The sequence below is a fragment of the Rana temporaria genome, chromosome 5 (assembly GCF_905171775.1).
Source record: "Rana temporaria chromosome 5, aRanTem1.1, whole genome shotgun sequence".
NCBI classification, from domain to species: Eukaryota; Metazoa; Chordata; class Amphibia; order Anura; family Ranidae; genus Rana; species Rana temporaria.
Window position 1 is genome coordinate 30,319,751 of NC_053493.1, and position 26,641 is coordinate 30,346,391.

The 26,641-nt window shown below is 47.9% G+C and overlaps 1 protein-coding gene across 1 annotated transcript in view; it reads right to left on the reverse strand.

The window, feature by feature from the left end:
• The window catches only part of CASD1 (CAS1 domain containing 1), a 74,441-nt gene that overhangs the window by 15,179 nt on the left and 32,621 nt on the right, over positions 1-26,641 (reverse strand). The window contains exons 6-14 of the mRNA XM_040352318.1: positions 24,595-24,636; positions 23,205-23,328; positions 20,229-20,443; positions 16,430-16,855; positions 13,465-13,554; positions 10,744-10,863; positions 8,236-8,392; positions 7,211-7,290; positions 4,225-4,326 (exon numbers count right to left, since the gene is read on the reverse strand). Coding sequence (XP_040208252.1) covers positions 4,225-4,326; positions 7,211-7,290; positions 8,236-8,392; positions 10,744-10,863; positions 13,465-13,554; positions 16,430-16,855; positions 20,229-20,443; positions 23,205-23,328; positions 24,595-24,636 — 1,356 coding nt within the window. The remainder of the gene's footprint in view (positions 1-4,224; positions 4,327-7,210; positions 7,291-8,235; positions 8,393-10,743; positions 10,864-13,464; positions 13,555-16,429; positions 16,856-20,228; positions 20,444-23,204; positions 23,329-24,594; positions 24,637-26,641) is intronic.

A 26,641-nucleotide genomic window follows, 5' to 3' on the forward strand; every position in this document is an offset into this window, starting at 1 on the left:
ATCACAGCCGGTAAGCTGGCAAAAGCTCACGCATCTCCAAAGATTAATAAAGACGGGGGTTCTGAAAGGTCTTATATCAGAATTATACGAACGGATTAGTGATCAGTTAATAGGAAAAGAGAAGTTGAGTAGGAACAAACAGAGATGGGAGGAGGATATTGGACCTTTAACGAATGACCAATGGGATAGGATACTGGAACTAGGGATAATGGTCTCATTAGCCCCGTCACAACGGGTCTCCCATTTATTTCTACTACATAGGGTCTATTATACCCCAAAGAAATTATATGGATTTGGTTGGAAGCTAGATGACAAATGTCCCAGATGCCAAGATACAGGGGATATCATCCACATGATGTGGAAATGCCCAAAGTTGCATAGATACTGGGTTGGAATTCTGGACACTATAAATGCAACCTTCGGTACCACCCTGGAACCTGAAGCCAGGGTTTGCCTATTAGGATGTATTGAAGAGAGAATGGGGCAGAGGGACACATTAGAAGCAGTTATAAGATGCCTGTTCCAGGCGAGGAAACTAATAGCACTAAAATGGCAAGCACAAAATCCACCCACAGTAGAGGAATGGTTTAATGTAATAAATAGCACAATTGGGAAGGAAAGGGGAACATGGATTAGAAGAGGAAACCTCAAAAAATTTAAAGCAATATGGGAACAGTGGTTATGTAAAATAGGTCGTTCACTTTAAATTAAGGAATAATGGGTAATAATCAAAGGAAAAGAATAGAACTAAAAACGTGTATGCACTTTAAAGTAAGATAGGAGGGAGGGAGGGGAGGGAGGGAGGTATGGGACGAATGGACACTTTTAATGTTTGTACTTAATCTCCTGTATGCACTTAAAATGCACTAAGTATGGAAAAAAACGGATTTGTAAATTTCTCTTTGTATTTGTATGGAAACAATAAAAAAAAAAAAACATTGAAGTAAAAAAAGAGAATCAGGAGCATAGATACACGGGTCAAAAAAGGGAGTTACGATGGAGTATCCTGAGATACTCCATCGTAACTTCTCTGAGAATATGGCCCGATATATCCAAATAACGCACCCAAGCTCATCCTTAGTCCTAAGCAGCGCTCTGGGATTCGTTGGGGCCACAAATAAAATATATACAGTATATCCAAATAACACGCCCAAGCTCATCTCTTCACCACACACAGCCACAAAGGCAAGAGAATTCTTGTTGTGCAGTGTATTAGCGCTCAGACGAACACACTTATGCCGCGTACACACGGTCGTTTTTTGTGATGAAAAAAAAATTACATTTTTAAAACCTTATTTAAAATGACCGTGTGTGGGGAAAACGTTGTTTTATGTCTTCTGAAAAACGACAAAAAAAAATTCGAACATGCTTAAATTTTTTATGTCGTTTTTTTAAAACGTCGTTTTTTTGTGTCATTTAAAATGATAGGGTGTGGGTAAAACAACGTTTAAAATTACGTTTTTAAACCCGCGCATGCTCAGAAGCAAGTTATGACGCGAGCTTGAATGTGCCGTCGTACGTGCTGAACGTAACCGCGCTTTGCTAGAGCAATGAAAATGAAGTTTGAAAAACATTGTTTTATTTCATCACAAAAAACGACCCTGTGTACGCGGCATTAGACAGAATTTTAATGGTTCAAAGAATGTCAGGCAAAATAGTTGGCCCACACGCATAATCACTTAATCAAATCTGGCCCTCTTTGAAAAAAGTTTGGACACCCCTGGCTTAGAATAAAGATCACGGGCCAGATTCAGATAGAGATACGCCGTTGTATCTCTGAGTTCCGTCGGTCGGATCTATGCGCCTGATTCATAGAATCAGGTTCCGCATAGATATCCCTAAGATCCGACAGGTGTAAGTGACTTACACCGTCGGATTTTATGTTGCAATTCCAGGATTTCCGCCGAATTCAGAAACGAACGACCGCTCGGCGCATTTTTTTTACGGCGTTTGCGTTCGGCTTTTTCCAGAGTATAGTTACCCCTGCTATGTGAGGGGTATCCTATGTTAAGTATGGCCGTCGTTCCCGCGCCGAGTTTTGAAATTTTACGTCGTTTGCGTACGTCGATTCAGAAAAGAGCTGGACGTAAGTTACGCTCACGTCGAAACCAATGACGTCCTAGTGACGTCATTTGGAGCAATGCACGCTGGGAAAGTTTACGGACGGCGCATGCGCCGTTCGTTCGGCGCGGGGACGTGCACGATTTAAATTTTACACGCCCCCTAGCCGTGGAATTTGAATTCCGCCGGGGGATTTACGATCCGCCGGCGCAAGTTTAGAGGCAAGTGCTTTCTGAATAAAAGCACTTGCCTCAAAAACTTGCGGCGGCGTAACGTAAATCAGATAGGTTACGCGGATCTAAACATCCGCTGACCTATCTGAATCTGGCCCCACGATTCTCTCATAATTCTCGGTGTAACTTCATCTTTCACATTATATAAAAAAATTGGGCTAACTTTACGGTTTTGTTTTTATTTTAACCTCCTTAATACCGGAAATTCATTTCCCAAGAGCCCCTATTTCCTCAAACATCATGTGGGAAAGCTAGAACTGAATCTGTTTACTGCCAGACTATAAACCGCAGAAAATAATTAAAGCAACACTAAAGGCAAATTTTTTGCACAGAGTGTCCCCGAATCCGGTCTTCTGGGGTCCCTCGGCGGCTGTCTCGGTTCCTCCTCGCAAAAGCTTTCCACCTTCATGTGAGCGAGTGAGCACGGCGGAAAGCTTTTGCGAGTGCGCTCCTGTGATACAGCGGCGGGCATAGCCGCCGACTGTATCACTCATCCCCGCCCCCCAGCGCGCCGCATCATCCGCTGTGATTGACAGCAGCCCCAGCCAATGGCTGCGCTGCTATCAATCCGTCCAGCCTAGCCAATCAACGGCCAGGCTGGGAACCGAAGAGGATCACGTGGACGCGCGCGGGACTTTCGAGGGGTCAGGTAAGTATAAGGTGGGTTCGGGGGGGCAGTACCGTCGGATGTTTTTTCACCTTAATGCATAGGATGCATTAAGGTGAAAAAACCTTTACAACCCCTTTAACCACTTAAGGACCACCCACCGCCGATATACGTCGGCAGAATGGCACCGCTGGGCACAATCACGTACCTGTACGTGATTGTATAAAGCCCAGCGGTGGTTCGCGGGCACGCGCCCACAACCTGGTCCGAAGCTCCGTGACCACAGCCGCGGGACTCGCGGACCCGATCGCCGCTGGAGTCCCGCAATTGGTCCCCGGATCTGAAGAACGAGGAGAGCCGTGTGTAAACACAGCTTCCCCGTTCTTCACTGTGGCGGTGTCATTGATCGTGTGATCCCTTTTATAGGGGGACACAATCGATGATGTCACACCTACAGCCACACCCCCTACACTTGTAAACACACTTCAGGTCATACATAACCCCTCCAGCGCCCCCTTGTGGTTAACTCCCAAACTGCAACTGTCATTTTCACAATAAACAATGCATTTTAAATGCATTACATTTTTGTTTATAGCGCAAAAAATAAAAACTGCAGAGGTGATCACATACCACCAAAATAAAGCTCTATTTGTGGGAAAAAAGGACACCAATTTTGTTTGGCAAACCACGCTGCACGACCGCGCAATTGTCAGTTAAAGCGACGCAGGGCCAAATCGCAAAAAGGGGCCTGGTCTTTTACCTGCATTTTGGTCCGGGTCTTAAGTGGTTAAGGCTGAATTCCAGAAATTCAGCAATTTTGTAAAAACTGCAGGCATACCATGAGTTAAGTCTAGGTGTCTGTTGTCTCCTGGATTTATTTAAGTCTGAAAGTTGTATTGTGCTCCAGGAAGATAACTCCGACACTGCTCACTGTTGGTCTCAATTCCTTCCAAGATCAGTCGCTGGAACTGCTATGCCTGTCCTTCCCCTCCTACTGCCCATTCACAGAAGCCTTTGTATTATGTGAACTAATTCCCAAAATACACAGGCTTCTGTGAATAGGCAGCAGAGTGGAGGGGCAGGCATAGCTGCTCGGTTTTCGTCTCTCCTCTCTCACAGTCTTGAGTGTCCTGTGTATCCTCTGGGAGTGCAATAAACCCGTCACATACAAGTAATAGATACAAGTCCCGAAGGTGACATGCACCCAATTGGACCTAATGCATAGTGTGCATGTACTTGTTGCAGAGTTCCTGGAATTCAGCTTTAAAACAGGTGAAAGAAACATTAACAAAAAGATATGTAAGAAAATGAGGATAGACTTACATATCGATCCAATGACCATCTAAACCACCATTCGTAGACTCTGCCGTTCAGCTCAAACAGTTTGGACACTGGCCAGAGGGAGAATATATTCTCGAAAGAACCCTGAAAAACACAAAAAAAAAAAAAAACACACACACTAAAATAATATATTATTTTATGATTTCTGATGAGAAACTCTGAGCAGATTAGTCATCTTTATTTATTGATTTTTTTTGCTTGATCTTTACAGTTTTTAAATCGATTTTGGAAGACGCAATGCTTGTCAAATGTAGTCATTGAATACCCTCAACAGATATATTATTACATACATTAACCACTTGCCGGCCGCCTAACTGTGAATATACGTCATGAATATGACGATAAGTCATGCCACCAAATGAGCGTGTTTGGAGTGGAGGAATTTGACTGGCCTGCACAGAGTCCTGACCTCAACCTGATAGAACACCTTTGGGATAAATTAGAGTGGAGACTGCGAGCCAGGCCTTCTCATCCAACATCAGTGCCTGACCTCACAAATGCTCTTCTGGAAGAATGGTCAAACATTCCCATAGACACCCTCCTAAACCCTGTGGACGCTCTTCTTAGAAGAGTTGAAGCTGTTATAGCTGCAAAGGGCGGGGCCAACTCAATAATGAACGCTATGGATTAAGACGGGATGCCATTAAAGTTCATGTGCATGTAAAGGCAGGCGTCCATTACCCCCTTGCCGACCAACGCACAACGATTTACGTTGGCACAATGGCACAGCTGGGCAAATGGGCGTACCTGTACGTCCCCTTTAAATCACGGCATTGTGGGCGCGCTTGCCCGCCCCGCGAGTGTGACCGCGGGTCCTGCAGACTTAATGTCCGCCGGGGGCCCACGATCGTGTCATGGAGAGTCAGAACGGTGAGAAGCCTGTGTAAACAAGGCATTTCCCTGTTCTGCCTAGCAACATGACAGTGATCTACTGCTCCCTGTCATCGGGAGCAGTCATCTCTGTCATGTTCTAGTGCATGGGGTAGGCAACCCCCGACACTTGTGCTGCAAGCGGCACTCAAAGCCTCTTTGGTGGCACACGTCTCCCTCCCCATCAGCAGAGCAGCGCATTGAAGTGTCAGTGAGACACTAATGTGGAGCAGATGTGCAGGGAGGTACAGTGGTGGGGCAGATAAGAAAAGGGGTACATTGATGGGGCAGATGTGCAGGGGGTACAGTAGTGGGAGGGATGAGAAGGGGGTTCAGTGATGGGGCAGATGAGCAGGAGGTACAGTGGTGGGGCAGATGAGCAGGGGAAACAGTGGTGGGACAGATGAGCAGGGGGTACAGCAGTGGGGCAGATGAGAAAGGGGGAACATTGGTGGGACAGATGAGCAGGGAGTTACAGTGGTTGGAGAGAAGAGCAGGGGGTACAGAGGTAGGGCAGATGTACAGGGGGGTACAGTGGCAGGAGAGAGAGGAGGTACATTGGTGGGGCAGATGTACAGGGGGGTACAGTGGCAGGGAGAGGGGAGGTACATTGGTGGGGCAGAAGAGCAGAGGGTACAGAGGTGGGCCAGATGTGCAGGAGGTACAGTGGTGGGGCAGATGAGAAGATGGTTCAGTGGTGAGACAGAAGAGCATGGGAGTACAGCGGTAGGGCAGTTGTGCAAGGAGGTACAGTGGTGGGGGTAGATGTACAGGGGGTTACAGTGGTGGTACAGAAGAGCAGGGGGTTACAGTGGTGGGGCAGATGTACAGGGGGTTACAGGGGTGGGGCAGATGTACAGGGGGTTACAGGGGTGGGGCAGATGTACAGGGGGTTACAGTGGTGGGGCAGATGTACAGGGGTTTACAGTGGTGGGGCAGATGTACAGGGGGTTACAGTGGTGGGGCAGATGTACAGGGGGTTACAGTGGTGGGGCAGATGTACAGGGGGTTACAGTGGTGGGGTAGATGTACAGGGGGTTACAGTGGTGGGGCAGATGTACAGGGGGTTACAGTGGTGGGGTAGATGTACAGGGGGTTACAGTGGTGGGGCAGATGTACAGGGGGACAGTGATCTGAAGTGTGGAGGTTCAGGAATCAGGGCTGATCTAAGGCGTGAGAGTCCAGGGTGTTAATTTCTCACTACTAAAGTAGTTCACAGCATTTACTTTATAAAAAATCCTTTTGGTGATTGAGAGTGTGAAGTTGACATCTTATGGTTATAAAATTGGCACGCTCAAGGTCTTCAAAAATATTTTTCGGCACACTGCGCTCAAAAGGTTGCCTACCCCTGTTCTAGTGGGACCAGCCCCCCCACAATTTGAATCACTCCCTAGGACACACTTAACCTCTTCCTCGCCCCCTAGTGTTTAACCCCTTCACTGCCAGTGTCATTTACACAGTAATCGGTGCATTTTTATAGCACTGATCGCTGTATAAAAGACAATGGTCCTAAAAGAGTGTCAAAAGTGTCCGATGTGTCCCCCCGCAATGTCACAGTCCCGATATAAAATTAAAAAAATCGAAAAAAGCCTGAAGAAGGAAAACAAATGCAGCCATCATCTAAGGTATGGTAACCCGCAATAAATTACATTTTTGTTGGGTTTACATACACTTTAAAAATCTATTCCTTTAAAAAAAAAAAATGCTTTCCTCTCCTAGTTGTACACTTGGAGGGTTTAGAGAACCACCCAGGAATGAGCATTTGTAAGAATGTTAATCTGCAGTTTGCATGTACAGGCAGGCGTCCCAATACTTTTGGTAATATAGTGTATCAATGGGGGAGAAGTCTTGTCACCCTAGAACAGAAGTGTGTTAGGACACTTTAAGATAACCCTATAGAGAGCACTGGATTTGCAACAGGATCTACAAGTATATTTTTGTTGCACTTATTAAACTGATACAACAAATGAGAATCCATTCAAGGCACCTGGCACAATCTTATACATTACATGTTAGAGAAGTGGGTGAGGGAGGGGGAGGGGTGATACACTGTCAGGGTTCAGGTCCTCTTTAATTAGACGTTAGCAGGTCCCCATACCTGAGAGCATGACAGAACATATATACATAGCAGCAGGAAGCTGAGCTTTAACATGAGGCCGACATGCCACAGGTAGTTTGCTGCAAAAAAAAAAAAAAAACATTTATTAGGCATGAACATTACCTAGCTTAAAAAATTTAAATGCACATTAGTAAAACCCAAAACTGATATTTTTGTATCGAGGAGAACGTGAATCAGCCTCTGTCTCCCGGACTCGGCCGCTCGCCGCCAGGCAGGGACTCAGCCGCTCGCCGCCAGGCAGGGACTCAGCCGCTCGCCGCCAGGCAGGGACTCAGCCGCTCGCCGCCAGGCAGGGACTCAGCCGCTCGCCGCCAGGCAGGAACTCAGCCGCTCGCCGCCAGGCAGGGACTCAGCCGCTCGCCGCCAGGCACCCGGCAGGGACTCAGCAGCTCAGCTCCTCCTGCACGGCAAAGACTCATAAGCTCAGCATCTCAGTCCTGGCAAAGGCTCTGGATCTCAGCTCCCCCTCCTGGTAGTGACTTAGCAGCTCAGCTCCCCCTCCCAGCAGCAAGTTGGTGGCTCAGCTCCCCCCTGCTGGTACCAATGCCACAGCCCAGCTCACCCTGCTCTCACTTTCCAACAATAGCCCAGCAGCTCAGGTCACCCCCTCCTGGCAAAGACTAGCAGTGACTCGGCAGTTCAGCTCCACTTCCTAGCAGTGACTCGGCAGTTCAGCTCCCCCCTCCTGGCAGTGACTAGGCAGCTCAGCTAACCTCTGCTGGTACCAAAGCCACAGCTCAGCTCACCCTGCTCTCCCTTTTCAGCAATGACCCAGCAGCTCAGCTCACCCCCCACCCCCCACCCCAGGAAAGATGTTTAACTCCTTTCCCTCCCAGCAGTCACTCAGCAGCTCAGCAACCCTCTGCCGGTACTGACCCCACAGCTCACCCTGCGCCCCTCTTCTAGCAGTGACTCAGCAGCTCAGCTCCCTACAAGCAATAACTTGACTCTAATAGACATGATGTAGAAATAAGCTTATAATGCTGAACAGATTGAAATATTACCATTCGCCTTCTTCTGAGTGATCTGTGGCCACAATGCCATAGAGGCGTAAATCACCATGAACCAGAATGTCACCAGAGGAACAAAATAGTAGAACTGGTACGGCCGATCCATCACTATACAGAGGACCACCACCAGGAAGTTGAGGCGGAAAAGGACCTGCGTGGAGACAAATTGGAACAACCATCACTACAAGCCAACAACCCATCACAAACCATCACAGACCATCACAACCCATCACCCTGAACCTTCTGTGCCAGGGAAGATCTATATAAAACACGCTCTATATAACAATAGGGGGACTGAAATATACTTTACTTCTGTGCCTGAACTCAGGGATTTACCACTTCCCATCCGGACCAATTCTGACACTTCTCTGCTACAGGAAAAAATCTACATATTTTTTATAGAAAATTACCGTTATTTATTGGCGTATAACACTCACTTTTTTACCTTGAAAATAGAGGGTAAACTGTGCCTGCGTGTTATACGCAGGGGAATGTGGAAAGTGTTTTTCCTGAAACTTCCCTCTTAAAGTTAGGGTGCGTGCTATACGCCTGTGCGTGCTATACGCCGATAAATACGGTACTTACAACCCCCAAACATATCTATATTTAGTAGAGACCCTATAGAATAAAATGATGGGTGTTGCAATTTTTAATGTCACACGGTATTTGCGCAGCGTTTTTTTTCAAACACAATTTTTGGGGAATTTTTTTTTTTTTTATATATTAATGAATTCTATTGCACTTGTCATTAGGGCTGTTGAATATAATCGCGGAATCGATGCATCGAGATTCGACTGCCGGCGATGCTGCATCGATGCTGTAGCTTTAAAGCGGTGGTTCACCCTTAGAGGGCACTTTTCCCCCTTAGATTCCTGCTCGTTTTCTCTAGGGGTATCGGCTATTTGTTTTAAAATATGTGCAGTACTTACCCGTTTACGAGATGCATCCTCTCCGTCGCTTCCGGGTATGGGCTGCGGGAATGGGCGTTCCTTCTTGATTGACAGTCTTCCGAGAGGCTTCCGACGGCCGCATCCATCGCGTCACGATTTTCCGAAAGAAGCCGAACGTCGGTGCGCAGGCGCAGTATAGTGCCGCACCGACGTTCGGCTTCTTTCGGCTACGAGTGACGCGATGGATGCGACCGTCGGAAGCCTCTCGGAAGACTGTCAATCAAGAAGGAACGCCCAGTCCCGCAGCCCATACCCGGAAGCGACGGAAGAAGATGCATCTCGAAAACGGTAAGTACTGCTCATATTTTAAAACAAATAGCCGATTCCCCTAGACAAAACGAGCATCCATCTAAGGGGGAAAAAAAGGGAAAACATTTTTTTTTTAATAAATGGGTGAACTCCCGCTTTAAATAATCGATGCATGTTGATGACGTCATTGTCGCGTCCTGTTGCGCAGAGACAACGTTTTGCCGCCTCCCCCTGTGTCGCACTTGGAGTCCTGAGGAGAGGAGACGGACACGTGCAGCGCCAGCACAGCGGAGCCCCCCCCCCCCCAGAGCGCTCAGACACTTAGCTTTCCTCCGAGTCCGCAGCCGAAGTAAGAGCGCCGTCTTTTTCCGCCTTCCGCTGACGTCATCCACAGCCGCCCTGTGTCGCTTGCTTCACTGGCAGACACGTGAGAGGAGACAGAGTGACACCTGTTGTGAGTTCCGGTCCCAGTTCCCAGAGCTTTCCTCCTCGGCTTACTATTACTATGCAGCGTGCACTGCACTGCACACAGGCTGCCTGGTACAGGGGGAGAACGTCGCCCGACTCACAACTGGCTGCTGTGGGCAGCAGCTGCAGGACTGTGGGAGAGAGACCCCAAGCGAGACAGGCTGCACTTGTCCTCTGTCCTCCTCACAGGCAACAGGAGAAGAGACCTCCAACAGTGAGTTTTTTTTTTTAAGAACAGATAGAAAAAAAAATGGAGTACTTAATTTTTTATTGATGAAAGCCATGCGCACTTGCGCTGCAATCGTGATGCATCGCGGAATCGAAACGAAGACTTGATAATCGTATCGTGAGACCGGTGAAGATGCGCAGCCCTACTTGTCATACCTTATTTTTTTGTAAAATATAAAAGATGTAACGTCAAGTACACAGACGCCCAACACGCCACTCTTTAAAATTGCATCTGCCTGTGGATTGGTGGCAAACTATGGTACATAAAATTCTCCATAGGCCACCAGTTTAGACATGTACAGGAGGTCTGGAGGTGCTAGAATTATTGCTTTCACTCTCTTGTTCGCAACAATACCTCACATATGTGGTCCGGTCACCGTTTACATATGTGTGCCGGAGTACTGTATTTGTGCGCAAGCATGGGGGGGGGATGGGGTGTGCTTTACTTTTTTTTATTATTATTATTTATTTTATCCTTTTACACTATCTTTGTTTCTTACTTTCATGGACATCCTAGGGTCGGTTAAAGACCAGAACACCTGAGACATACAGAATTCTTATGCTATTTATTTTAAAATCAGAGTTCTTCTTTAATCTGGTCACATACCTGAGCAACCCGATAGAGTCCATAGTCCCCCTTCAGCCAGAAGTAGGAGAAGTGCCCATAGCCCGTCTGGAACAAATAAGCAGCGACCAGGACCCGGACGTGCATGTACACTGGTAGAAACTGGGAGGAAAGAAGGTACAGGGACATATTATGAAGATGTAGAGGACAAATAATGAGAGGATCAGAACATTATTTATCAGGCTTAACACCCTGCCGACCACCTTCCACAGCCTTGCTGCTAAAGGGCAGACACATAAATATACGTGATTTGAATCTGCGGGTAGGGGCGTGCCCTGGCCATAAATCATTGTTGTTTTGACACAACACCCGACAACCGTATGCACGTCGGTACAGTATATTATGACCGGACAAGGTTAGTCCGCCCGATACTAACCAACAAAATGGCCGCCTCCAACCTTTTCCTCCTTGCCCACTATTCTGTCAAAACAGCAAACCGTTCGCGTACCGGAGTGTACACGCTTATTAGGCCTCGTACACACAAGGGGACATGTCCGATGAAAACGGTCCGCGGACCATTTTCATCGGACATGTCCGTTCGGAGATTTCGGTCTGATGGTTGTACACACCATCAAACCGAAATCCGCGCGGACAGGATACGCGGTGACGTGGCCGCGCCGTCGCCGCAGCGACGTGCGCGACCCTGGAAGGTCAATGCTTCCACGCATGCGTCTAATCACTTCGACGCATGCGAGGGCTTTCGGCCGAGCGGACATGTCCGGTAAGTCGTACAGACGACCGAACATGTCCGACGGACAGGCTTCCAGCGGACATGCTTCTTAGCATGCTTCAGCAGACATGTTCGGTCGTGTGTACGAGGCCTAAGTGTTGTGTCAAAACAGCAACTCGTCGAAATCTCCAAATTACAGCAGGATCTTCAAACTACGGCCCTCCAGCTGTTGTGGAACTACACGTCCCATGAGGCATTGTAAAACTCTGACATTCACAGACATGACAGGAATTGTAGTTCCTGAGGGCCGTAGTTTGAAGACGGTTTACAATAACTGGAAATGACGTGATTGGAGATCTCAATGAATTGGCTATTTTGACAGAACACTGGAACTCACTGATTGGCTGAGTGAATGACAGAAGAGTGCTCTGTGTTAGTAAACAACACAGAGCCATCTAAAGACAGCAGCGATGCGCTGTTTTTCTCTCTCTCTGCAAAGCAAGGTGTAAAAATCGCCACATAGCTTAGTAAAATCAGCACACAGAACACACATTACACATATGTGACCCCTTGGTCGCCCTAGATGTTAACCCCTTCCCAGCCAGTGTCATTAGTACAGGGACTATTAGGTAGATTCAGTAAGAGTTAGGCCGACTTATCAGTAGATAAGCCGACCTAATTCAGAATCTATGCCGACTTATGTTTAAGTGTATGCTCAAACAGAGATACGCTTAAACATATCTGAGATACGACGGCTTGCGCCGTCCTATCTTAGATTGCAATATTTTGGATTTGCCGCTAGGTGGCGCTTCCATTGCGGTCGGCGTAGAATATGTAAATGAGTTGATACGCCGATTCACGAACGTACGCCCGGCCGCCGCAGTCGATTTACGCCATTTCCGTAAGGCATTAGCAGGCCTAAAGTTATTCCATCTATTAGGTGGAATAACAATGTTAAAGTATGGCCGCCGTTCCCGCCGCGAGATTTGAATTTTTTACGTCGTTTGCGTAAGTCGTCCGCGAATCGGGATTTACGTAGTTTACGTCCACGTCGAAATCAATAGGCCCGTGCGGCGTACTTAACCGCAATGCACACTGGGAAATGTAGTCGCCCGGCGCATGCGCAGTAAAAAAAAAAAAAAACGTCAAAAACGTGAGGTCAAGCCTCATTACAATCAAACACGTCCCCCTCCAAGACATTTGAATTCGGCGCCCTTACGCCCGCCCGCTTTAGGCTACGCTGCCGTATATTACATTGAGAATCATGTACTTGCCTAGCTAACTTACGGCGGCGTAGCCTAAACAGGCTAAGCTACGCCGCCGCAAGTTTAGGCACTTCTCTCTGAATCTACCTATATGTATATTATTAGCACTGATCACTGTATCAGTGTCGATGGTGATGTCAGTTCCCACAGAGCGTCAGTTACTATCAGATTGCTCACTGCATTATCGCAGTCCCATAATAAGTTGCTGATCACCGTCAGTATTCCTTCTTAAAAAAGAGAGGGGAACAAAGCCTAAAAAAAACACAACTAATGCAGCCACAATATATGGTAAGCTGCAATAGATTACATTTTTGTTTTTGGGTTTAATACAGCTTTAAAGCAGAACTCCAGGGGAAAAAAAAAAAAATCCCCCCATGAAGTAGGTCTGTGCCTGCACAGCACGGGCTGTTCGTTTTTGCCGAGATATACTCACCTAATCCGCCGATCCTTTCAGTGCAAAACCAGTCCCTGTTTATTCTGCACCCCCGCTGTCTAGCAGACTTGTGTGGTGGACTGTTCCTGACATCATCAAGCCCATAGACCTGTTCTGGGAGGGAGGACAGCAGGGACAATCCACTGCTAGATACGAGGGGAGCGCCGTATTCAGGAGGATCGGGTTAGTATAAGCTCTGTGCTCACTCCTAGACAAAAATAGCAGGTAACCCATGTGGTGCAGGCACAGCCCCACATTTCTTCCTCCCCCCTCCAAAGTTCTGCTTTAAGGTATTGCTGGTGGCTACGAGTGCTTCTGATGATGACCATACTTACAGAGCTGGCTCCGGAGATGTGGTAGATGAGGATCACAAGCTGCATCCAACCCTTCCACTCATCGGTCTGCTCTCTGTTCAGGAGCTTCGTCTGCAATGAGACAACAGTCATTGTTAGTGATAGAAACAGCTCACAAAACACGTCATGGAGAATAAAAGTAGAACTCCTGCCTTAGTTCTGAATACAGTAGACCCGAGTTACAGGGGTTGTAAATCCTTTTTTTTTTCTTTTTTTAAAATAACAAATATGTCATACTTCCCTCCACTGTGAAGTTCGTTATGCACATAGTGACCCCGATCCACCTCTTCTGGGGTCCCCCAGCGGCGCTGGTAGCTTGCATCGAGTGTCCACATTGGAGAAGGCTCTCCTAAGGTGGACACCCGTGTGCACAGAATGCTGGACTCCGCCCCGCCCCCCGCATCATTGGATTTGATTGATGGCAGCGGGAGACAATGGCTGCGCTGCTATCAATCTATTCAATCTAGAGCCGAGACAATGGGCAGAGAGGAAGAGCGCGTCCCCGCCGAGGAAACAAATGGGCTCAGGTGAGAAAAAGGGGGGGGGGGGGGGCTGGGGGACCGGTCACTGTCAGAAGTTCTTTTACCTTAATGCATAGGATGCATTAAGGTAAAAAAACACAAGGGTTTAACAACCCCTTTAAAGTGGCTGTAAACCCACTTTTTTTACTTTTACCTACAGGTAAGCCTATAATAAGGCTTACCTGTAGGTAAGGAGAATATCTCCTAAACCTGCACGGTTTAGGAGATATTCCCCTCGCAATGCCAGTGGCGCATGCGCACGGGGGATCTACGGTTAAAGGACCGGCAGCCGCTGGACCTTGCCGAATTTAAATCTCCTGCGCGCACGCGCGGGAGTGACGTCATCGCCGCTCCAGCCAATCAAAGCGCTGGAGCGGCAAAACCCGGAAGACACGCCGAGGCAAGATGATATCTCGCTCGGCGTGAACCAGGTAAGTTCTACACACCTCGTTCCGAGGTAAGTATTCCATAATGAGCTAATATGCGGTGCATACTAGCTCATTATGGCTTTTGCCTTGCAGGAGAAAAAAAAAATGTTTGATGCGGGTTTACAACCGCTTTAAGTCCTCTGCTGTGTTTGGATTCAGTGACAGGGGTGCTAGGAAGTAGCTAGGTTCACAGTTTGGGTGCAGTGTCAGAGATACTGGGGCGGGGGGGGCAGTGTTAGTGGTGTTTGGCAGCAGAAAGGTGCATTGTCGGGTGCAGTGTCTGGGTGGCTAGGAAGCAGGGAGGTTCATAGTCGGGGTGCTGCTGTGTCAGGGGTGCTGGGGGGGCAGAAAGGTGCAGAACCTGGATTGCTAGGGTGTAGTGTCAGGGTTGCTAGGAAACAGGAAGGTTCACAATCTGGGGGGGGGGGGGGCACAAAGATGCAGTGTCTGGGGTGTTGTGGTGCTAGTAAGCAGGGAGGTTCTCTGTCCGGCTGCAGGATCTGCATTATTGGGGTGCAGTGTTGGGGTTGCATTGGGGTGGGGGGTTAGAAAGGTATTTTTGTTGCCCATAGTTCCACTTTACAGTAAGGTCAGTATATGTAAACCCAATCACCCCACACATTACACAGGCACGGTCCACTGTTGTCACCATCAGGAAACCTGCCCTGAGAAATGCCACGCAGCCATCGCTGGAGTACATGGGGACATGAAGTGGGTGTGAAGAGACGGCAGCAGAACAGCAGCAATGAGGTACAGCAAAGGATTATTGCACCTCCGTGTTGCTGAATAATGGCAATTAACCTTTATACATGGCGCTTTAGCACACAAAATGTTTTGTATTTATAATTTACATTTACTAAATAGGTGATAAAAGTAAATGATTTGCTAGATATCTCTTCTTTTCTTACAAGAGCACATAAAAGTGAAGAACATAAAAGCAGAGCAATGAACCTGGAGGAGTGCTGCGGGGAGGGGCGTTGTCTGATCGGGATTGTCGCATGTCTTCAATAAAAGAGACACCTAAACTACTGACGTCAGTGACTATAAATAATAAAAGTTCAAAAGAGTAACTTCTACCAAATCAGACTTTTCTTTTCTGGGACAAAATACGATGACACTTCCTGCACAACTTTAACCTCTGCACGCCGAGCGCACGTAATTACGCGGCCATTCAGCTGCAAATTTGCATGCAAAAGTGCCAACAGAGCTGTGACGAGAGCGCGCGCCCTGCACGCTCCTAGCACAGTTACTGATGGCCAACTGAAAGCTCCCGTTCGCTGCCTGCGATCGGGAGCTTTCCGATCATGTGACCGCCGATCATACCATAAACCACGCCTCCCAGCATTCTAAACCCCTCAAAGGGCTGGTGTTCTATTGATCTGTGCCCCCCGAGTTACCCGATTGGCATCTCAGCTGGAGTGCCCTTCCGTTCTGCGCATGCGCGGGCACTTTTAATGCGCAAGTTGGCACTATTACGCGAATCACCGTCCTTGTACGTCGCTTTGTGTAATAGATATAGCAGGCGTGCGCCCACGGCACTCGCCGGCCACCTGCGATCGCCCCACAGAGAGGCAGAACGGGGACCTGCCAGTGTAAACATGGCGGATCTCCATTCTGACAGGGGAGCCAAGAGTGATCGTCTGTTTCAAGTGATTAGGAGCAGCGATCTCTCTCCTCCTTCAGTCAGCCCAGGCCCTATACAGTTAGAAACACCTCCCAGGGAACACATTTAACACTTTGATCATCCCTAGTGTTAACCCCTTTCCTACCAATGACATTTATACAGTAATCAGTGCATTTTTATAGGACTGATCACTGTATAAATGTCACTGGTCCCAAAAAAGTGTCAAAGGTGTCTGATCTGTCCACCGCAATGTGGCAGTCCCGCTAAAAATCGCAGATCGCTGCCATTACTAGTAAAAACAGAATAAAACTATCCCCTATTTTGTAGATGCTATAACTTTTGCAAACAGTTATATCAATATACGCCACAAATACCTCCTTTGTACTTTCGTTGTAGAAGACTCCCAGCACGAGGATATAGATGATGGGGATGAAGAAGGAAGAGTGGGTATAGAACTTGTTCTCCTTCATGTACAGGTTCGCTCGGTCACAGAAATAGAAGTAACCCATGATCAGGCCCAGTTTGCAGACGGAGAAGAGGGCGACTTCCAGGGTGGAGGCGGCAGGAGTGGCGGTGGCTGGCTTCTTCTCCTCCCCGCTCTCTAAGTCTGTACACATCCTGCTCTTCCGGTGCTTGCTCCGCTGGATCACGGTGATCGCCACGTAAGCCACGATAGACAGCGTGAAGAAACAAACTGCCAACTTCTGGATGATGGTGAGGGGGGGAGTGGGCTGGCAGCAGGAGCCATCGATGGGCTTCATTATCCTGTTGCAGTAGGCGTTCATGAGGATCATGGCATCCTGGAACAAAGAATCATACCATAAGTATTTATAAACGTATTGTAAAGAATCTGCGCTGTGATGACACGAGTGGCCGCTGGAAAACAAAGTCTGACATATCCAAACGTAAAGACTTACAATACCTTGAAATGAAGCAGCGCCAGTGAATACCGTATTTAACGGCATATAACACGCACCTTAATTTTAAGAGGGACATTTCAGGAAAGAAGAAAGAAAAAAAAAAAAAAAAAAAAAACTTACCGTAGATTTTAAATAAAGAATTTTGAAGCAAAATAAGGGTCAGCGCCCATCAGTGCAGCCTTATCAGTGCCCACCTGCAGCCTCAACATTGCAAATCATTGCAGCCTGATCCGTGCCCATCTGTAGCCTTGCCATAGCCCATCTGCAACCTCGCCGTTGCCCATTACTGCAGTCTTATCCAGGGCTGTGGAGTCGGTAGATAAATGTACCGACTCCGACTCCTCAGTTTTATGTACTTCCGACTCCGACTCCTCTGTATTAATATGCGAATGTATTTTATACATTCCTTGAGGGAAAGAAACGCAACCTACCACAGGACTACTGGCTGGGAAGCCAACAGTCTACTGTATTGCACAGTTTAAGCAAAAGACAAACACAATGAAAACAAATCTGCTGCTGAAGATGGGGCAGTGGGAGGATCCAGGAAGGGGCATTTATTCTAAAACATGATTTCTCTAGGAGAATCCCATAGTCATGTTTAAAGTTTAAGCTAACAATTGGAGTTTACAAGTTTTTATAGCCTTAGCTAAATGACAGCAGTTTTTCCAATGGTTTACAGCAGGGCTCAAAATTTCAAGTCCTGAGCTACTAGCCAGGCCTCAAGAGTTACTCGCCACCAGTTGCCCCACCTAATTCATACACTGCCCTGCGCCTAATTGCACCTGTAAACACGCCCTCATAGATTATCTCATGGAATGACAATGTTTTATGCAGAATCAAGTTACAAAATTAAATATTACCAACAACAACTTTAACAAAATGGGACAGGGCACTGGGGGCAGACCAGAGGGACAGGGCACTGGGGGCAGACCAGAGGGACAGGGCACTGGGGGCAGACCAGAGGGACAGGGCACTAGGGGCAGACCAGAGGGACAGGGCACTGGGGGCAGACCAGAGGGACAGGGCACTAGGGGCAGACCAGAGGGACAGGGCACTGGGGGCAGACCAGAGGGACAGGGCACTAGAACTGGGTCTCTTCCCCATTCTCATCCTGTCTCCTCTGCAACTCCCATCCATCCTCTCTCGCTCTCCCATTCATCTCATCATCAGGAGCCTGTGTGTGCGGCTCCACGCTTGCATGTCCCCACTTCCCCCTTTTATTCAGGCTGGCAGAGAGGAGAGGAGCTGCAGCACAGCGGGAGGGAGTACAATCCAGCGCTGAGATCCACACAACTGCACAGCTATTGACACCATAGCACAGCGCACACTGACAGTGCACAGCACACATTGAGACCAGTCTGCTCACAGTGCTCAGGCTAAACTGTTGGACACTTACATAGAGCACAAGGAGAAGAAAACTGCACAAACTAGAAGGCTGCCGCTCTCATGTCAGGGCAATTAACTCTCAGTGAGCGCTGCACCGGAGTGGTAATTTTGGCAATCCTCCACCTCACTCATTACTTTCTGCTCTCCAGCTACATTGGTCGGGGCCCGGGGGAGGGGGGCAGGCTCAGAGAGGTCATACTGTTAGGTCCCATGGCTTAATGAGAATTGTAAGGAGAGCACCTGTGTACTGCTCTGCCTGGCTCACCAGACTACTTTTCCCGAGCATGCACCTTTCCTCTTCGGCCGCCAATCTCATCGGGACTCTAAGTGTAGGCACAGATTGGAGGGAGATTGGTCATGCAGCCCTGTCATCACTCGCCCCCAGCTTAAATCCACTCGCCAAATGCTAGTAGGCGAGTGGAAATTTTGAGGGCTGGTTTACAGCTTCAGTCTTGAACTATTGGCCCTCCATTCCCTTCACTTATACAAGTGTCTCACTCTCTAGTCCTGCAAAAAACATATTTATTTAATCCCTTATCAGTGAGAGGCTAGGTTACACATGGACGCTGCGTTCCCTGTAAAAGCAGAACACAACACTATGGAAAGTATAAGTATTGCAGCTCCTAATTGTGCGTTGCGTGCCATATAGTGAAGCACATGAAAAGCATGCTTCTTCACGGTCACTTAACGTGTTCGTTTTGCGGTTACGTGAGGCACTGCATGCATTGGTCTTTATTCTTACAGTAGAGAAGTCATTAATTATAACTTTTTGTGAATTGGGACATTTAAACTTGCTTTTTATTTATTTTTTATTCCAATCTAAATTTAGTAGGAGTCGGTGCATTGTTTGCCGACTCCGACTCCAGGTACCCAAAATTTCCCCCGACTCCGACTCCACAGCCCTGGTCTTATCAATGACCATCATTACAGCCTAATCAGTGCCCATCTGTAGCCTTGCCCATCTTTGCAGTCTAATCATTGCCAATCTACAGTCTTGCCCATCATTGCAGTCTAATCATTGCCAATCTACAGCCTTATCGGTGCACATCTGCTGCCGTGCCCATCATTGCAACCTGATCCATGCCCATCTGCAGCTTTGCCATAGCCCATCGGAAACCTTGCCGTTGCCCATTAATGCAGACTGATCAATGCCCATCATTGCAGCCTAATCAGTGCCCATCTGCAGCTGTGTCCATCATTGCAACCTGATCTGTGCCCATCTGCAGTCTTGTCATTGCTAGAAAAGAAAGAGCGGGATCTTCTGTGCACTCGGCTCGCAGTCACGCCCAGTCCCACCCCTTGGCTCTGCTCCTATGATGGACATAACACCGGTCCAATGCCGGGACGTCAACGCTAGGAGCCGTCCAGGGGGCGGGACTGGGCGTGACTGCGAGCCGAGTACACAGGAGATCCGGCTCTGTATTTCGGCGGCGCTCATCCCCTGCAAGGCGGCCCTATATCGGCATATAACACGCGCACACAATTTTCCCCCTATTTTAAAGGGGGAAAAGTGCGCGTTAAACGCCGATAAATGCGGTGCTTAAGGACCGGCTGCTCTCAATATACTGCGGACAATCGGCCCGTACTGATACGTCAATGTCCGTTTCAGTGTTTAGGGCGCGCGCATGCGTGCCCCCCCCGTCAACTCAGCCGTGACTGTACACAGCTGCAATATATCATCAGGTCCCAGCCAATGATTCATAGCCATGTGCCACTTTGTGTCGGCCTATCACATAAAATCCCAATAAAATACATTTACGTTTTTGTTTTGTAACATGACAAAATGTGGAAAATGTCAAGGGGTATGAATACTTTTTCAAGACACTGTAGAGGACTATCCTTGTGCCGTGTATGGTCAGGTACTCACTATATTTCTGCTGGTCTCGGGAACATGCAATCCATCCAACGATTGCTCTATAGTCTCCTCCGAGATCAGCCGGGAGACACTGAAGATTTTGACTTTTGATCTTGATCTCCTATTGGTACCATTTAATATCGTAGCTGCAGCTTCATTATAGGCATCGATTCTCACATTGGTAATGATTTTACGACTTTCACTTAGTAACTGTTCATTAACGGGATCTGGAAAAAAATATAAGAACACGTTATGGCAGAGAGTTGCAAAAGGATGTCAGCAATATGTAAACCATTTAAAGTGGTTGTAAACCTCTGAAATTAAAAGCGAGCGATTCTTAGTAGATTCACAGACCAAGTATAGTGGTTCACACCTACAGGTTCTGTCGGGTCACGTATAGGGCGGCACATTCATTTCAATGGGCTGCTATTCCAGCAAGAAACACGGAAAAGAAGCTCCAGACTTTTTTCCAGAAACAAAGTGCACCGAACCGCATGATGCTGGGCAGACATGCTTGTAAAATGCAATGCAGATGTGTTGGGGTGACCCCCCCCCCCCAGAACAATCAAATCTGCACTCTCTGCCATTGTCTGAGAGCGCTGATCGGGAGTTGGTTGGCTGCTGGTTTTCCAGCATGCTCGTCCGACGCAAGCCAGATGACTGGCTTTTGTCGGGCAGACCGACATACACATGGGTCGAATGTCGGCCGTTTTTTTTTTTTTTAACTGGCTGGTTTTACCAACCCCAAACTACCTGTCTGAACACGAATCGCTGGTACACACAGGATGAATATCAACCGGTTCAATAGAAACTTGCCAACATTCGGCCCGTGCATACAGCAGCCTGTCTGACAGAAGCCAGTCTAACTTCCAGCTTCTGTCGAATGGGCATGCTGTAAAACCAGTCGATCGACATCCGATCAGCGCTGGCAGCCAATCACTGCAAGCACTGACCGGCGGGTTCTGGTGGTGGGGGGAGGGGGGGTTTCCCTGTCAGAACACAATAGCTCAGCAGGAAGATTTCTGTACCAACATTGCATACTTAGTACAGCAAGCTCATTCGTTTGGCTGAGCGAAAAACAAAAAACAAAAAAAAAACTCACTGGGCTGGATTCTTAAAGACTTACGACGGGTCCGAATCCGCGCCGTCACAACTTTAAGCGTATGCTTAAACTGATATACGCTTAAATGTTGCTGAGATACGGCCGGCGTAAGTCTCCTACGCCGTCGTATCTTAACTGCATATTTACGCTGGCCGCTAGGGGCGTGTACGCTGATTTACGCCTAGAATATGTAAATCAGCTAGATATGCCTATTCACAAACGTACGCCCGGCCGTCGCAGTAAAGATACGCCGTTTACGTAAGGGGTTTTCAGGCTTAAAGATAAACCACCAAAAACATGGCGCAGTCAACATTAAGTATGGACGTCGGACCAGCGTAAAATTTTTCAAATTTTACGTCGTTTGCGTAACTTGTCCGTGAATGGGGCTGGCCGTAATTTACGTTCACGTCAAAAGCATGACGATTTGCCGACGTCATTTGGAGCATGCGCCGTTCGATCGAAACGTCATTTACGTGGGGTCACAGTTAATATACATAAAACACGCCCACAGCTTCAACATTTGAATTAGGCGGGCTTACGCCGGCCTTAATACGCTACGCCGCCGTAACTTCGGCGTCAAAATCTTTGAAAATACCATACTCGCCTCTCAAAGTTACGGCGGCGTAGCGTATAGGAGATACGCTACGCCCGCCTAAAAGTACGTGAATCTACCCCACTGTGTGTACCAGGCTTAACCTACTGTACACATGGCATGGCAAAACTCAAACAGCACAATGCTTTCGGCAGGCAGTGTTGCCACTGAACACGGCTAATGTAGTTCTATGGGGCCGCACTGCAACCATGTGCAATACACGCAATGCTGGTTTGGTAGTATGGAAATTATAGGGAGAAAATAGGCGGTGAGGAAGCAGCATATCGCCTCTTTACCGCCTATCAAGCACCTCTGAAAAGCAATCTGAGTGTGGCAGGCTTTCAAGGGTAGTTGAGCCGTGACTCAAACACCAAGTTTTACTACTTCCCGGCCATGTGACTGAGCCCCAGACTGGAAATAAGTGAAGGGGAACATCTATATACCGTGTTTCCCCGAAAGTAAGACCTACCCCGAAAATAAGACCTACTGCGATTTTCGGGAAGGGCTGCAATATAAGCCCTACCCCGAAAATAAGCCCTAGTGTAGAGTTGTGTGTGTATAGTGCATACACTACTCCGTTGCAGGAGTGTATAGTGTACTGTGTGTGTCTATGTGATACAAATGTGCCAAGTACCTGCGCCGCTCTGCAATCAGCTGATCTCCTGCTCCTCTCCTTCCAGCTGTCAGCGGGGGATTTTGCCCCCCTCCCCGTGCAGAGCTCCGGCAGTCTAAAAAAGTGTGAGCTGCACTCAGCTGATCTCTCCCTCCTTGAGATGCCAGCGGGGGGTTCTCGGTTCCCCTCCCTGTGCAGAGCTCCGCTAAGGAATGCACTCAGCTTATCTTCACCTCTCCAAGATGTCAGCGGGTGATCTCGGGCCCCCCTTCCCCTGCAGACCTCCAGCGTGACACAGGCACTATAAGAAGGTATGTGGCATACATCTCAGCATGCAGCAGTTTTGCATTGTGATTCCAACATTCTACAAGTACTTTTACACAGGGGATTCGTGACAGGCAGGGAGGGGAGAGAGACAGCACATGGCATGATAAGACCTACCCCGAAAATAAGTCCTACTGTGTCTTTTGGTGCCAAAATTAATATAAGACCCGGGGTTATTTTCGGGGAAACACGGGTAGTCACTTGAGTGGCGGCTTTGAGAGTCGGCTGACATCTCATCCAAGATGGGATGATTGTTGGTGAAATGAATGTTCTGGTAGCAGAGTCTTTAACAAAAGATCACACAGACAATACAATCTTATAGCTAATTGTACCGAAATGACATAAGCGTTACCGTACCTTGTAAGACCCAATAAACATCGCTACTCTCCGACAGTTTTCCTAGGACTGGTTCTATATCCGTCAGGTTCACCTTGTACTGGGATAGAGACTCCGCGCTGCCATTGTTGATTTTTATGGACCACTGAAATATGAACAGACACGTTAGGACTTAGGAAAAAGTATAGTCAATCCTGACATCACCTGTGACCTGTCCCAGAAGGCTGTGGGCAAAGTGGGGGGGCAATTCTGACACTTCTCTCATACATGTAAAAATCTGTGGGTTTTTTTTTGCTAGAAAATTACTTAGAACCCCCAAACATTATATATACCGGGCCAGATTCTCGTAGAATCTGCGGCGGCGTAGCGCAAGCCATTTACACCACGCCGCCGCAATTTACTGGAGAAAGTGCCGTATTCTCCAAGCACTTGCTCCGTAATTTGCGGCGGCGTAGTGTAATTGGCCCGGCGTATGGCCGCGTAATTCAAAGGGGGCGGCTTGTATTCAAATTAAGCGCGACTGATTTAACTGCGCATGCGCCGGGCTGAAAAATAGCCCAGTGTGCATGCTCCAGCTCACGACGGAAAAACGTCAATGACGCCGACGTGTGCGTCATTGACGTAAAGTCGTATTCAAGAACGACTTAGGAAAACGACGTAACCGACGGAAAAAGACGACGCGGACCCGACGCCATACTTAACATGGCATACGGCAGACTGGTGTAAGGTTGCCCCTCATATAGCAGGGGTAACCTTATGCTTACGGAAACGACGTAAGCGACGACTACGTGACGCAAATTCGTTCGGGAATCGGCGTATCAGGTCATTTGCATAGTCAAATGAGACCTGAACGTAAACGCCACCTAGCGGTCAGCGTTGTATTGCATTTAGGATCCGACGGTGTAAGTGACTTACACCAGTCGGATCCTAGCCTAATTCCGGCGTATACAAAACAATGATACGCCGGCGGGAATTTCGAATTACGCCGGTGTATCTGTAGATACACCGGCGTAACTCTTTTGAGAATCTGGCCCACCGTATTTATCGGCATATACCGCACACTTTTTTGCCCTGAAATAGCAAAAAGTAAAAAATATTGAATTTTTTTCTAAATTGTCGCTCTATTTTTGTTCATAGCGTAAAAAATTTTTTTTAAATAAAAACCGCAGAGGTGATCAAATACCACCAAAAGAAAGCTCTATTTGTGGGAAAAAAAGGACGTCAATTTTGTTTGGGAGCCAAGTCGCACGACCGCGCGATTGTCTGTTAAAGCGACACAGTGCCGAATCGCAAAACCTGGCGTGGGCCTTTAGCTGCATTTTGGTCCGGGGCTTAAGTGGTTAATGAAAGGGCGGGCCGTATAACAGGTTATGGTCTTGTTTGGATAATTGAGATATTAAAGAAAGTTTACCGTGGCAGCTCCGGCTACGATCACATCCGGCTTTGCTGGACTCTGCAAATAAAAGACATAAAACAATCAACTGCTGAACCACCCAACTCTCCCAGCACCGGCATTCGTTCTTTGTGATGTAGGGGGGCTGAACCTTACGGAGAAGTGTTATAAGTGGTTTGTGGTCCTATAGAGGCTGATCACAACTGTGGGGTCTTGCTGGACCCATAAAAGAGTTTAATGAAGTCTTGGAAAGGTGGGGGCTCCACACCAGCTTGTATAGTCCTTTAAAAGATTTTTATCAGGTACGCGATTTTGCGCAGCCGGGTCGCTCTGCCGCAGTATATATGCGGTGGGCAGTCTGGAAGGGGTTAAAAGCCACAAAGGATATAAATCCACTTTGCGTGCACAGAAATGTCTTCACAAACCAAGGGCTAGATTCAGGTAGGGGCGCGCATTGTTACGGCGGCGCAGCGTAAAGTATTTACGCTACGCCGCCGTAAGTTAGAGAGGCAAGTGCTGTATTCACAAAGCACTTGCCTTCTAAGTTACGGCGGCGTAGCGTAAATGGGGCCGGCGTAAGCGCGTGTAATTCAAATGAGGGGGCGTGTTTTATGTTAATTCTTGGTGCGCCGTCCGTGGAATTTCCCAGTGTGCATTGCTCCAAAGTACGCTGCAAGGACGGAATTGGTTTCGACGTGAATGTAAATTACGTCCAGCCCTATTCGCGAACGACTTACGCAAACGACGTAAAAAATTCAAAATTCGACTTGCCTTCTAAGTTACGGCGACCTAGCGTAAATGGGGCCGGCGTAAGCGCGCGTAATTCAAATTAGGGGGCGTGTTTTATGTTAATTCTTGGTGCGCCGTCCATGGAATTTCCCAGTGTGCATTGCTCCAAAGTACACCGCAAGGACGTCATTGGTTTCGACGTGAACGTAAATTACGTCCAGCCCTATTCGCGAAAGACTTACGCAAACGACGTAAAAAATTCAAAATTCGACGCGGCAGCGACGTCCATACTTAACATTGCGTACGCCTCATAATAGCAGGAGCAACCTTACGCCGAAAAAGCCCAACGTAAACGACGTAAAAAAATAGTGCCGGGCGTACGTAAATTTGTGAATCGGCATATCTAGGTCATTTGCATATTCTACGCCGAAAACGACGGAAGCGCCACCTAGCGGTCAGCGTAAATATGCAGCCTAAGATACGACGGTGTAAGAGACTTACGCCAGTCGCATCTTAGGCTAATGTCGGCGTATCTTGCTTTCTGAATACAGAAAGAAGATACGCCAGCGCAGCTTTGAATTTACGCGGCGTATCTATAGATACGCCGGCGTAAATCAATGCTGAATCTAGCCCCAAGATTTTACTTTGTAAAAGTAGCAGTGACATCATCACTGTGCTGTACACAGCCTTTGTAGAGAGCAGAGCTGTGGGAGGGGACACAGCAGGCTCCACCCACTACAGGCTGCCTGCAGAAAACTACAGGAGGGGAGGAGACAAGACCAGACACCGTGCACAAAGAGAGAGAGAGCAGCAGTGAGCGGTCATTATTACAGGAAGTCCCATACTGGATTATTGCACAGATCTGGAAGAAATACACAAAACACACCAAGATTCAATGAAAGAACACACAGGACTAGAGGTCGACCGATATGGGTTTTTCTCTGGCCGATGCCGATATTTAGAAATCAGGGCGGCTGATGGCCGATATATGATGCCGATTTTTGCGGACGATATTTTAGGCCGATTTTTTTTTTTTTGTCAGGTAGCACCAAATGGCACTGGTAGGTGGCACTGGCAGTCACTGGTTGTCATTAGCAGATGGCACTGATTGGCAGGTGGCACTGGTTGGCATTGGCATGTTTCACAGCCAATAGTGTAACTGTGTGAAACTGCTCATTGCAGCTCCGCAGTGTGTTAAACTGTATGGAGAGAGAGGAGCTGACAAATTCAGTGATGTCGGAGGTGGGCGGGACCAGCAGCTATCCAGCCAATAAGTTGGCCGCTTAAGAAAGGGGCAGGGCCACATACACATAGAGGCCCGCTCAGATCCCATCCC